At 48.8% G+C, this 14,150-nt stretch overlaps 1 protein-coding gene and 1 pseudogene across 1 annotated transcript; one reads left to right on the forward strand and one right to left on the reverse strand.

Moving 5' to 3' along the window:
• Positions 1-1,433: 1,433 nt before the first annotated feature.
• On the reverse strand, positions 1,434-6,432 carry TNFSF14 (TNF superfamily member 14). Its single transcript, XM_057709202.1, has 4 exons — positions 6,108-6,432; positions 4,595-4,631; positions 4,309-4,350; positions 1,434-3,657 (listed from the first exon to the last, which is right to left on the reverse strand). Exons 1-4 carry the CDS (start codon positions 6,324-6,326, stop codon positions 3,230-3,232), a joined length of 726 nt encoding a protein of 241 aa, XP_057565185.1. The 5' UTR covers positions 6,327-6,432; the 3' UTR covers positions 1,434-3,229.
• A 6,182-nt stretch (positions 6,433-12,614) lies between these two features.
• LOC130836722 (C-terminal-binding protein 2-like) lies at positions 12,615-13,874 on the forward strand (annotated as a pseudogene).
• The last annotated feature ends 276 nt before the right edge of the window (positions 13,875-14,150 follow it).

Below are 14,150 nucleotides of genomic sequence, written 5' to 3' on the forward strand. Positions count from 1 at the left end.
ATCTACTAAGGACTAAAGAGGCCAAGGATGCATCCCAAGACCACCCAGCTGGGAAGTGGCAGAGCAGGGATTTGAACACAGGTGGTCTGGCTCCAGTGTAAGACCCATTCTGTTTCTCTGAGATGACACATCTCAGTGTTTGTATGCAGTGATATGCAGCAGGGAGGGGCACAGTGACATCAGAGGAAATTAAGAAACAATTTAATCACCATTATTCTGCCTTCTCTTATCTCTGGATCCTGGCAAGAGATGGAGACAAGCAGGAGAGTTTCCTGCCCCAGGGACTGCGGAGGGGGCTGAGGATAGCAGACTTTAGGTCCTGAGAAAGAGTTGATGGAGTGGGGGAGGGAGGGTGAAATCTGACAAGACACCAGAGGTGAAAGAGGAAATCAAGTAGATAGACTTCTAAGAAGTTGTAAAGTAGGTTACTGGCCTGGGCTAGGGGCTTCCTGCTCCCGCACTTTATCTGAAATCAAGGCCCCTCCCAGGAATGATCTTCAGAGGCTAAACTTAGTAGAGGTTCCATCCCCAGGCAGACGTTGGTGGCTGCTGGTTGCTTTGCTAAGTTCACCACACCTTGGTCTCCTCATCAAAGCCACAGAAACAGAAAGACCATGATGAGAGTAAAGGAAACTCCAGCATGGGTGGGGCCTGGGCACCTGGGGCTATCTCACCTCCCACCAGCCCAACACAGGCAGAGAGGCACCAAGCTGTGTGCCCTTGGTGCAGGTGGAGTGGGGGAGGCATCCCTACCTCAGTCTCTATGTCTGGAACAATAGCTCTTGCCCAGGATGTAGATAAAGATATGACTTGCACGAGATGCCCTGCATAGAGGCGTGCCTGAAAATTTCTAAATTTTCTGGCACGCCTCTATGCTCTCCTTAATATTTCTAAATCACTTATGCCACTCACACACTTATGGATTTCTTACTGTGTACCAGGCACCATACCAAATGGCCTTTCCCTCAACTGATTTAATCTTTACAGTAAACCTAGGAGGTGAGGACGTTTGTTACCTAACATGTTACAGATGAAGAAACGGGGGCACTGAGAGGTGATGGGATGTGCCGCAGGTCACATGGCCAGGAAGTGGCAGAGTAGACTTGGAACCCAGGACCATCTGATCGCAAAGCCAGTTCCCTTCACCCCGGTACTGGGCAACAATGTCAACAAAAACCAGAATGATTCACTCGCCTCTGGGGTCTGAGCCATCATCCTAGGATTCAGGGAAGTCTTACTTCCTGGGTCCATGCTCATTTGCATAAACCATCTGATTTGTATGCATACCATTGTCTGCTCTGCCCCACACTCTTTCATGCCCCCAGTTACTCCAGGCTTCCGACTGGCTGGGTAGACGTCCAGTCTGTGCAGGATGTCTGCAGTAAGGGTACTTTTGGAAATGTGTAACCTCTACCTTTCTCAGGAATTGTGGATTTGGGGCTAAGGCAGACCTGGGCATCAGGTCTTTAGTTTCCCCGCTAAGCTTCCTGCATGGAGTTGGGTCAGCTGGGTTCAGATTTCTCAGCTATAAAAGTGACCCCTGTGGGTCTCCCATCTATCCTTGTGCCTCCCTGAGCTACCCTTCCCCTAAGAACTAGATGGACCCAGGTGCAAAGTTCATCATTTATTTCCAAGACCAGTGGTCAAGGGGCCCAGGACTACAGAATAAATCTGGTCCTCACCCCAGGGTTTGTATGTTTTGGCTAGGAGGAACTTTCAGTTGTGCTTGTGTGTGTGTCTGTGTGTTTGTCATTGTGATGCCATGTGTGTGTGATGGGTGTGACCATGGTACGACATGTGGAATCCTGATGTGAGAAGCACTGCATCCCATGTGTCACACATGGTGTGACTGAATGGCCTGTGTGGGTGATGGAGGCTGTGATGATGACTTGTGTGTGACTGTGTCCTATGTGGTTGTAATGCAGCATTTGTGACTGAGGGTTTGTGATGCAGTCTGTGGTTGTGAAGGAGTGGACTGAGCTTGTGGGGCTGTGATTCTCTATGATGGTAGTTTCTTTCTTTCTTTCATTTTCTCTTTCTTTCGTTCCACCTTTCTTTCACTTTTCTTTCTCTCTCTCTTTCCTTCCTTTCTTCCTTCCTTCCTTCCTTTCTTTCTCTCTCTCTCTCTTTCTCTCTTTCCCTTTCTTTCTTTCTTTCTTTCTTTCTTTCTTTCTTTCTTTCTTTCTTTCTTTCTTTCTTTCTTTTTCTTTCTTTCTTCCTCTTTCTTTCTTTCTTCTCTCTTTCTCTCTCTTTCTTTCTTTCCTTCTATCTTTCTTTCTTTCTTTCTTTCTTCCTTCCTTCCTTCCCTCCTCCTTCCCTCCCTCCCACCTTCCCTCCTTCCCTTCTCTCTCTCTTTCTCTCTTTTTCTTTTTCTTTCTGCAACCATTTTCCAAGTGTCCGTGTACCAGGCTCTGGCTCAGGTGGGGAACAGCGTCGCTGTCCTGATGGAATGTGAGAGCTTAGCAGTGCTGGGATACAGCCAACTACCTGATGATATATATGGGAGCCAGAAACCAGCCACAGTGGGAATATTTACACCATGGAAATCAGCAAACACTACAAAGCCTCTACCCTCCCGGGAGAGCTGGTTGTTAAACATCTACCAGTACCTCCCCATGCCTGCATCTCTGCGTGGAACTTTGTGGCCAGGATATGGTGTGGCCACAACCCGTGGGTGGGACTTGGGCATATGACCATGACCATGACCATGGGTGGGGCTGGGCTGGGCTGGCCACGGTGTGGGTCCTGATGATAAGTACCCCACTTTCCACTCATACTTGTGAGAGTGGAAAGCGTTTCCTGTTCTCAGCCAACTCCCTGGACCCCCATGTCCCACTTTGCTCTGACTCAAAAGTATAAATACCCACCCCTCACCCCTTCGTCCTGAATATCAGGCAGATTAGCTTGACCCCTGCTTGGGGGCTGACAGACCCCCCAAGCCTCGGGGTCTGTGTCTTCAGTGTTGTCCGTGGCAGGGTGTGTCGTCTCCTTTGGTTCTTCAGAGGTACCTGCCGGGTCTTTAACCTCTTGGGACAGCTGGGTTCTTGGCCCCAGTGGTCCCCCACGGAACCCAGTGGTCCCCCGCTGTGAGCTCTCCATCTGTCGAGTTTGAGGTTCCCCTGGGCACGCTCCCAAATCTCTGTTTGTTGCGTTTCCTGTCTCCAGAGGCATCCTCTGAGGTCTCTGCATGTCAGACGGAGCCCTGTTCAATCCACCCCGACTCCTTCCTTCACACCATGAACGCCCCGAAGTAGGAGCGCGTGCCATCGCGGACTCGGACCAGGCTCTCATCAGGCACGCGCACCACCACCTCCTCTCCGGCATCAAGGTGGACCACTCCGCCCAGGAAGCTGCTGTCCCACCAGACCCGGGGGCTGCTTGCTCGCCCGCAGGGTGACCGCCGGCTGACCAGCAGCTCCAGCTCCTCGGGGTAGCGGGTGGTGCGCTTGTAGAGGCCGTGGGTGATGGGCAGGCCGCCGGTCAGCCCCTGGGGGCAACCCACACCGCCCAACTGCACCTTGGAGTAGATGTAATAGTAGCCGGCCTGGGCGATCACCAGGGCACCGTCCCGGTAGCTGAGGCCCCTCAAGAAGGCCAGGCCCAGTTTAGTCTCCCACAACAGTGGGCCCCCGCTGCCCGTCAGGCTGGAGTTGGCCCCTGAGGATGGAGACAGAGTGGGAGCCGGTGGGCACAGGTCCCACGCTTGCTGTGTGACCCAGGGCAAGTCCCCACCCCTGGGTGAGCGCCGCCCCCTCTGTGCTAGACTGTTCTGAGAGCTTTAGATGTATGAACTCATTTTATCCTCACTTTACACGTGGGGAAATGGAGGCCCAGGAAGTGGCAAAATAACCTGCTTATCGTACATCTTAACTCGTTTTCATCCGCTTCTTGAAGGTGGGGGAAACTGAGGCACGGAGCAACTGACTTGCCCAAACTGCCAAAAGTTGTAAGTGGCTGAACTAAGGATTTGAGGCAGAACACATCTGGGCCCAGCAGCCTCACAACCTCTATGTGCCTCAGTCTCTCTGTCTGTAAAATGGAACTGTGAATAGTACCGGCTAAGGATGTAATGAATGAATAGGTGGAAAGCACATCACAGTGCATGCTACAGAGTCAGCACCGGTACAAGGGTTTATTCAATAAATAAAATTAGAAGAAATTCACGGACCTAGGCAGTGCCTGTGGTCTGAGCGACTCTGTGAATAGTGAAGGAAGGAAGGAATACTCTGCCCCGTTGGGGTGTCTGTCTGTTCTCCCCAGGACACCCTGAACCCCCACCCCCTGCCAGGACTTGGGGGCCCCCCTCACCTGTGAGGTGTGCTGCTGGGTTGGCCTGCTGGGGCCTCCGCTCTGGGGAGAGAGGGTGAGAAATCAGAGGGGTAAGGTCCAGTGTCCAGAGGGGTCATCCAGTCCACCTCCTGGTGTCAACCCCACCCTTTCCGGGATGACCCAAACTTCTGCTTCTCTGGCTTGGGGGAGGGGCCTCTGTGGGGCTTGACCAGTTGTGCAAATCACATTGGGCAATGGGCTGAGGGGTTGGGGGCAGTGTGGGAACCATTCCATCCCCTCCCCCGGGACCAGGACCCTGACTCACCTTGCACCAGCTGCTGCCAGGATCCTGCACCTCTGTCCTAAAAGTGCAGAGCAGCACGTGGTGAGGATCTGCGGGGCCCACGCCCCGGCATCACTCAGACTCATGGCTGAGAGACACACGCAAGCCACGGGCACAGACATCACCCTCGGACGTATCCAAGGCCACGTGCACACCCCACCCCACCTCCTGCCACGCAGCAGGCTCTTAACCATCCAGTACCTCAGTTTTCCCCTCTGTAAATGGAGACACGAAAAGTGACTGCTCCAAATTCAGCAAATTCACATGTGAAAAGCGTCTTACAGTGCCTGGCACAGAGCAAGCGCTATAGGAGGGTTTATTAAATAAGTGCTACCAAAGTCACACAGACACCGACATGGCTGGACACTTAGACATAAATGCTAACACGTGGATGTGGACACATGGGCACAGACCTGGACACTTGTGTGACACACTGACAAGACACACGTGGATGCAGATAAGTGGGCTGCACAGTTTACGGAGCCATACGGATCTGTGCACACAGAGACCCAGAGACAAAGACACGCGACATCAACAGGTGAGTACATGGCCCTATGGGTACACATGTGCAGGACAGCACATGTGCACGGGTCCACATGCACCTGTGACCATCAGGTCCAGCCACGAGGAGAAAGGACCTGGAAACACAAAAAGGCCAAGACCACATGGCCATGGCACACAGACCCACAGGTGTGGCAGACATTCAGACAGAGACATCCAAGGCTAACAGGAAACTGACGCAGGGAGAGATTCTCACAGACTTGGGCAAAGTAGATTAATGACCATCCCAATACTGGTGATCAGGGTACAGTTGATAATCCCTAGTCTTGTCAGGGACTCCAGTGGTTAAGACTCACCGCTTCCACTGCAGAGGGTGAGGGTTCAGTCTGGGATTGGGGAACTAATATACCGCATGCTGTGCGGCGATGCCAAAATTTTTTTAAAAATTAAAATAAAAATAAAAGTGACTCACATGAAGAGTCAGATAGATAATAAAAAAATAATAATAACTAGCCATGTCAGAATGTCAGTTCTGGGGGTTACAGACAACACAACTGTGTTATAAACATTAAACTTCCTAAAGGCTTAGATTTTGTTAGTTTCCACTACTGCAAGAAATGACACTTATGTAGCTAATGCTACAATGGCAACCCTATTGCAATATTTATGTATCAAATTAATATGTTGTATACTTAAACTTACACGATGTTCTATGTCAATTATATCTCAATTAAAAAAAAAAAGGTCAGTTCCCAGTGGTTGAATGCTTGCTGTAGGCCAGCTGGGCGCCACACACACAATATCATGTTTTATTCCCTATGAAGATGCTTATTATCATACCCATTTTACAGGTGAGGAAACTGAGGTTCCAAGAGGTGAATTAAGTCGCCCTGGGCTGCTCTTAGTCTGTCCTCCATTCTGCATACACACACACACACACAGAGGCTCAGTGACACTGGCTTCGAGCCCCCACCACCACCCCAGTGCCACTTACCTGCAGGGGGGTGACCATCGCCTCCAGGCGCCAGTGCAGGTGCAGCAGGAACCAGCCCTGGATGGCCAGTCCTGCCGCCAACAGCAGCAGCAGGAGGCCCAGGCCCAGCCGGGCAGCACTGCAGGGCTGTCTCCGGCGGCTGCGCCCCAGCCTCGTAAACGGGATGTCCGTCTGTCCATCCACCACGAACACCGAGGGCCTCACAACTGTCTCCTCCATGCCTGAGCGGATGAGGCCCCAAGACGCCTGGGGCTGGGCTGGCACCGTTGGGTCCTGTGAGCCAGGAGGAAACCACGATTGCCCAATGCCCCTGGGCTTCTCACGCTGCAGACAGGCGCCCGTGGGTCCCGGGGCTGCCTTTAGAGCTGAGGCTTAGCCCCTCCCCTTTCCCCACTCTTCTTCCTGTCCCCCAACCCCCCGCCCGGCCCCATCTCACTCTCACTGAGTCTGTCACACTTTCCAGAGGCATCAGAAGATGTGACTCGGGTGGGGTTGAGAAGGACGGTCCCAGATTTCCCTTCTGGCTGCATCACTCACGTGGTTGCGAAGGTCCTAGATTTCCCTTCTGGCTGCGTCATTCATATGGTTGCCAAATATTTACTGAGCACCTCCTGGATGTCAGGCACTGTTCTAGGTGCACAGCCATGAACAGGAGAGATAAATGTCCTTAGTCTCATGGAGGTCCTATTCTAGCGGGGTGAGAAAGCCTGATAAGAAAACACTATATAGTGTTCGAGACGGTGATAAGAGCAGTGGAAACACAAGAGTGGTTTGTGTGTGTGCACATGTGTGGGTATGTGTATGTGTGTGTGCGAGTGTATGCATGCGTGTGCTGTGTGTGTGTACATGCAGGTGTGTGCATGCAGGTGTGTGCAGGTGCAGGCATATGTGTGCATGTGCGTGTGTGCACGCGTGCTTGCATGTGCTTGCATGCAAGTTTTAATTGAAATTCACAGTCAGAGTGTGGAAGCACCATCCACTCAGTTAACTAAACCCAGGGCCTGAGAGTTGTTCTGGACCCCTCCCTCTGTCCTGTCATGACATCCCACTCTCAGCAAGCCCTGTCGATTCAACCTCTAAACACTACCCTCACTAAGTGCTATGGACTTCATATTTCTGTCCTCTCCAAAACTGACATGTTGATGCCCTAGCCCCCAGTGTGATGGTATTTGGAGGTGGAGCCCTTAGGAGGTGCTAGGGCACAAGAGTGCAGCCCTCCTGAATGGGATTAGTGCCCTTAAAAGATAAGCCATAAGAGATATGCTCTCTCTCCCCATCTCTGCCACATGAGGATACAGAGGGAAGGAGGCCATCTACAAGCCAGGAAGGGGGCCAGGAAGAGGACTCTCACCGGAACTCAACCACGTAGACACCCTGATTTCAGACTTGCAGCCTCTAGAACTGAGAAACAAACCTTTGTTGTTTAAGCCACTCAGTCTAGGGTATCTTGTTATAGCAGCCCAGATGGACTAAGCCATTCAATTCTTTTGGGTATATACCTAGGATTGGAACTGCTGGCATCATTTCTTGCTTGGACTATTGCAGTAGCTTCCCAATTGGATGTACTGCTTTACCTCTTGCCACCTTATAATTCATTCTTTACCCTTGAGCCAGTGTGGCCTCACTTATTTATTTATACATTTATTTATTTATTTATTTAATTGAAGTAAATTCACATCACATAAAATGAAGCATTTTCAAGTGAGCAACTCAGTGTCACTTAGTACATTTACAAAGCTGTGCAACACTACCTAGCTCTGAAGCATTTCAACACCTCAAAAGTAAACCTTATAACCATTGAGCAGTCACTTTCCAACTCCCTCACCCCCAGATTCTGGCAATCACTGGTCTCATTTCCTGCTTTATGAATTTACCTGTGTTGGACATTTCAAAAAAAAAATGGAAATACACACTGTGTGTTCTTTTGTGTCTGGCTTCTTTCACTAAGGATAATGTTTTCAAGGTTCATCCACATTGTATTGTTTTGTTTTGTTTTTGTTTTGGCACACGGGCTTAGTTGCTCCGAGGCATGTGGGATCTTCCTGGAGCAGGGATCGAACCTGTGTCCCCTGCATTGGCAGGCGGATTCTTAACCACTGCGCCACCTAGGAAGCCCCATTTTTGTTTTGTTTTTTTTTTTTTTTTGTTTTCATCCACAGTGTAGCATGCGTCAGTACTTCACTCATTTTAAAGACTGAGTAATATTTCAGTGTGCGGATAAACCACATTTTGCTTACCCTTTCACCCATTAATGGACGTTTAAGTTATTTCCACCTTTTGGTTATTTCGAAAAGTGCTGCTACAGGTATGTGAGTGCCTGTATTTGTCTGGGTTCCAGGTCTCAATTCTTTTGGGTGTATACCTAGGATTGGGACTTCTGGCATCCTTTTTTAAACACATAAGTCAGCTCTCATCTCTTGTGTGTTTCAAATCTTCCAATGACCTCCCACTGAGCTTATGGGGGTTAGCACATTACGGCCCGTGGGCTGAATTAGGCTAGGCTCATGTTTCTGTATAGCCACGGGAGATGCTCTCAGAGGCTGGCACTTTAGTGAGTGGTAGAGTCCCAGATGGGGCATCCTCCTCTGGCCCCTGTTCCCCATTTTGCTTCCATAGCCAGCCTTCCTGGCTGGCAGCCAATGCTCACCACTCTGTAGCTGGTCACACTGGCTGCCACCTACATGTTGGCGTGTCCTCTATCATCAACCGCTGGACATTGACTGGATGCTTCTAATTCTGGGGGTTGGTGACTCAGCATATTTTCTCAGCTCCGGCCAGTTAATCCAGATGAGAGCTGGGCCTCGGGAGAGAGAGCTTGGCTGGGACCTGGGTATCACTGCAGCACAGAGAAACTGGCCTCGGTGGTCATCCCACACCCTCTCCACCCACCTGGATCTCCAGGCCTTGGGCCCATCACTCTCCTTCCAGAGAATGTCTCCAGCAGGTGGGCACGAATCACATCCTCCACCCTGAGTGGGCCATCCCAAGCACATGGGGCATAGGGCAGGCTGGAAGCTTCCTCTCATTTTATAAGCACCTTCATGATATCTTCAATTTTATCTCTCTGTCCTCAAAGGCTAAAATATTTACTATATGGTCCTTTATAGAAGAAGGGCGGTCCCCTGAGGTAAGGACAGACATGAAGGGGACTTCCCTGCTGGTCCAGTGGCTAGGACTCCGCACTTTCACGGCCGAGGTCATGGGTTCAGAACCCGGTCAGAGAACTAAGATCCTTCAAGATGAATGGTGGGGCAAAAAAAAAAAAAAAAAATGTAAACCAACTATATTTCAATAAAATAATGAAAAAAAAAAAAAGAACAGACACTAAGTGGTCCTTCATTATCTTGAAGCCCTTGCACCCAGGCATCTGGGGCCTTTTGCACTTGCTGTTCCCTCTGTGCGGAACAGTCTTTTCCAGATCCCCCAAGACTGGCTCCTTCTTGTCATCTATGTCTTGACTCAAGAACCCCCCTCCTCACAGAAGCCTTCCCTGACCACCAGATTAGGTAGGGTTAGTCAGAGAAATAGGACCAATAACGTATCTCTATATCGAATGTCTGTCATCTATCTATCTATCTACCTACCTACCCTATCTATCTATTTATCTACTCTATCTATCTATCTATCTATCTATCTATCTATCTATCTATCTATCTAATCTATTTATTATCTATCTATCATCTATCATCTATCATCTATCTATCTATCATCTATCTCTCTCTCTATCTATCTCTATACGTATCTATCTATAGAGATAGGTAGGTAGGTAGGCAGATAGATAGATAGATAGATGATAGATAGATTGTAAGGAATTGGTTCATGTGATTTTGTAGCTTGGTAAATCTGAAATCCATAGGACAAGACAGCAGGCTGGAGATTCAGTTAAGAGTTGATGTTGTAGACTAATATGTATAAAATAGATAACAAACGAGAACCTGTTGTGTAACACAGGGAACTCCGCTTCTCTGTACAGTAGAAACTAACGCAACATTGTAAAACAACTATACCCCAATAAAAAAATTAAAAAAAAAATAGAGTTGATGTCATGGTCTTGAGTCTGAATGAAAAACTCAGGCAGAATCTCCACACCGCCGTCTGGAATTCTTTTCTCCTCAGGAAAACTACCTTTTCTCTTCAGCCCTTCAACTGACTGGAAGAGGCCCACCCCAATTATCAAGGATAATCTGCTTTAATTTAGTTTAATTAATTTATTCATTTGGCCACACTTCACGGCACATGGACTCTCAGTTCTCCAACCAGGGATCACACCCATGCCCCCTGCAGTGGAAGCAAGGGGTCTCAACCACTGGACTGCCAGGGAAGTCGTGTGAGTAATCTGCTTTTAAAGTCAACTGACCTTAGGTGTGAATCATATCTTAAAAAATACCTTCAGGGGGAATAGCCAAAGCAATCTTGAGAAGGAAAGATGGAGTTGGTGGAATTAGGCTTCTTGACTTCAAACTATACTACATGGCCACAGTGATCAAGACAGTATGGTACTGGCACAAAAATAGAAAGGAAGATCAATGGAATAGAATAGAGAACTCAGAGGTAAGCCCAAGCACATATGGGCACCTTATCTTTGACAAAGGAGGCAAGAATATACACTGGAAAAAAGACAGCCCCTTCAATAAGTGGTGCTTGGAAAATTGGACAGCAACATGCAAAAGAATGAAATTAGAACACTTCCTAACACCATACACAAAAATAAACTCTAAATGGATTAAAGACCTACATGTAAGGCCAGACACTATAAAACTCCTAGAGGAAAACATAGGCAGAACACTCTTTGACATACATCAAAGCAAGATCCTTTTTTGACCCACCTTCTAGAATCATGGAAATAAAATCGAGAATAAACAAATGGGACCTAATGAAACTTAAAAGCTTTTGCACAGCGAAAGAAACCATAAACAAGACAAGAAGGCAGCCATCAGAATGGGAGAAAATACTTGCCAACGAAGCAATGGACAAAGGATTAATCTCCAAAATATATAAGCAGCTCATGCAGCTTAATACCAAAAAAGCAAATAACCCAATCCACAAATGGGCGGAAGACCTAAATAGACATTTCTCCAAAGAAGACATACAGATGGCCCACAAACACATGAAAAGATGCTCAACATCACTAATCATTAGAGAAATGCAAGTCAAAGCCACGGTGAGGTATCACCTCACACCAGTCAGAATGGCCATCATCAAAAAATCTAGAAAAATAAATGTTGGAGAGGGTGTGGAGAAAAGGGAACTCTCCTGCACTGTTGGTGGGAATGTAAGTTGGTACAGCCACTATGGAAAACAATTTGGAGATTTCTTAAAAAACTACAAATAGAACTACCATATGATCCAGCAATCCCACTTCTGGGCATATACCCAAAGAAAACCATAATCCGAAAAGAAACATGTACCATAATGTTCATTGCAGCACCATTTACAATAGCCAGGACATGGAAGCAACCTAAATGCCTATCAACAAATGAATGGATAAAGAAGATGTGGCATATATATACAATGGAATATTACTCAGCTATGAAAAGGAATGAAATGTAGCTATATGTAATGAGGTGGATAGACCTAGAGTCTGTCATACAGAGTGAAGTAAGCCAGAAAGAGAAAAACAAATACTGTATGCTAACTCACATATACGGAATTAAAAAAAAAAAAAGGTAGTGATGAACCCAGTGACAGGGCAAGAATAAGAATGCAGATGTAGAGAAAGGACTGGAGGACACGGGGTTGAGGGGGGTGGGGGGTGAAGGGGAAGCTGGGATGAAGTGAGAGAGTAGCATAGGCATATATATACCACCAAATGTAAAATAGATAGCTAGTGGGAAGTTGTATAACAAAGGGAGATCAACTTGATGGGTGATGCCTTGGAGGGCCAGGACGGGAAGGGTTGTGGGGAGTCATGGGAGGGAGGGGATATAGGGGTATGTGTATAAATACAGCTGATTTACTCTGGTGTACCCCATAAGCTGGTACAAGAGTGTAAAGCAATTATATTCCAATAGAGAGCTTAAAAAAAAAACCTTCGGGGGAAAGTTAGCTGCTGGAAGTCCCATCCACCCCAAGACCCCTCCTACCCATAAAAAAGGAAAGTTGGCATCTCCTGCCTCTTGAGAAGAAACTCCAGGAGGGGCAGAATCTTCCTGCCTTGGATTTCAACACCTGAAATGGTTTTGAACCAATGAAGCTGAAATCTCTTTAAAAGATGGACAGCCCCTCCTGTGAACTATAGATTTTGTGGACAAATTTACATTGGGTGCCTAGTGGCCTAATGCCCACGGACTCCTGCGAGGTCCCCAAAGTTCTTAGAGGATTGCTTGGCCTTTTGCAGGTGGTGCAAAGTTAGATAAAGAATGGTCCTCGTGCAGTCCAGTGGTTAGGACTCAGGCTTCCATTGCAGGGAGAAAGGGTTCGATCCTTGGTTGCGGAATTAAGATTCAGCATGCCAGGCATCATGCCAATAAGTAAATAAGTAAATAAATAAATACGTACATACATAAATTAAAATGTAAAAAAATATAGAAGTGTTAAAAAAAAATGGCCCCCCAGATCATGAACGGACCCCCCGCACCCCCACCCCCTGGTGGCCCTGCTCCACAGTCGAGACTGCACCGTGGAGATGCCTACCCTGAAGGACCTGGTCACCGTGGCCTTCTGTGACGCACAGTCCACTCAGGAGATCCACCAGAAGGTTTTAAACGAGGCCATCAGCCCCGTGATGTTCCACACCATCACCCTCACTGGGGAGGACCTGGAGAAGTTCAAGGCCCTGAGGGTGATGGTGCCGATAGGCAGCGGCTACGACCACGTGAACCTCAAGGCTGCGGGCTAGCTCGGGATAGCGGTGTGCAAAAACATCCCATCGGCCGCCGCCGTGGAAGAGACGGCCGACTCCACCATCTGCCACTTCCTCGATCTGTCCCGGCTGTATACGTGGCAGTACCAGGCCCTGCGGGAAGGTACGCAGGTATAGAGCATCGAGCGGATCCGCGAGTTTGCCTCCGGGACAGCCCGCATCTGTGGGGAGATGCGGGCCCCCATGAGCTACGGTCGCACCGGGCAGGCGGTTTGGATTCAGCCTCATGTTTTGTGACCCCTCCTTGCAGGATGAGATGGAGTGGTCCCTGGGCGTGCAGAGGGTCTACACCCTTCAGGACGTGTCAGAACGCCTGCGTCTGCTTGCACTGTAGTCTCAACGGACCTAACCACCACCTCATCAATGACTTTAAAGTAGATGAGACAAGGAGCATTCCTAGTGCATGTGGCCCGCGGGGGACTGGTGGGTTTGAAAGCCTTAGCCCAAGTCCTCAAGGAAGGCAGGATACGAGGGGGGGGGGGGGCTCTCAAGTTGCCCCAATCGGAGCCTTTCAGCTTTGCTCAGGGCTTGAAAGATGCATCGCTTCTCATTTGTACACCTCACACGGCCTGGTATAGTGAGCAGAGACCCGCTGGGCAATCACGGGTGGCATCCCAGAGAGCTTAGGAATCTGTGTGAACAAGGAATTCTTGGTCACAACAGTGCCCTGGTCCGTAATAGATCAGCGAGCGATTCATCCAGAGTTCAAGGGTGCCACATACAGACGCCCGCCAGGCATCGTGGGCGTGGCTCCGGGAGGACTTCCGGCAGCCACGGAAGGGATCATCCCCGGAGGCATCCGGGTGCCCCACAACCTCCCCACAGTGACACACCCTTCCCAAGGTCCCTCTCCCAACCAGACCACAAAACACGGGGGCAATAGAGAGCGCTCCAACGAGAGATAGCAGACAGTGATGAAAGGTAACCATTCAGATACACCTGGGCCCAGGAGGCAATGAAAAATAAATGAACTAAGAGAACAGGAATTTGACCGTCTTTTTAACTGATTCTGGACGTTTGCATCAGGGACGGTGCAGTGTTAAAACTACAAAAGAGCAAACTGAAGATGTCGTCTGCTTGCAGAAGCGCGGGAGAAGGCTAGGACATGATTTAGTAAAGACCAACTTCTGTTATTGTGTGCTAAGGTTTTCATCTGTGCATCCAATCTCAAAGAATAAACA

Source organism: Hippopotamus amphibius, chromosome 15 (genome assembly GCF_030028045.1).
Source record: "Hippopotamus amphibius kiboko isolate mHipAmp2 chromosome 15, mHipAmp2.hap2, whole genome shotgun sequence".
Lineage (NCBI taxonomy): Eukaryota > Metazoa > Chordata > Mammalia > Artiodactyla > Hippopotamidae > Hippopotamus > Hippopotamus amphibius.

Bases quoted from the DNA above. Each gene is read 5' to 3' on its own strand.
- TNFSF14 (XM_057709202.1), bottom strand. From the start codon at position 6,326: ATGGAGGAGACAGTTGTGAGGCCCTCGGTGTTCGTGGTGGATGGACAG. The intron at 4,351-4,594 runs GTGAGTCAGGGT...CTCTCTCCCCAG, and splicing joins CTGGCAGCAGCTGGTGCAAG to AGCGGAGGCCCCAGCAGGCC. The intron at 3,658-4,308 runs GTGAGGGGGGCC...CTCCATCCTCAG, and splicing joins CCCAGCAGCACACCTCACAG to GGGCCAACTCCAGCCTGACG.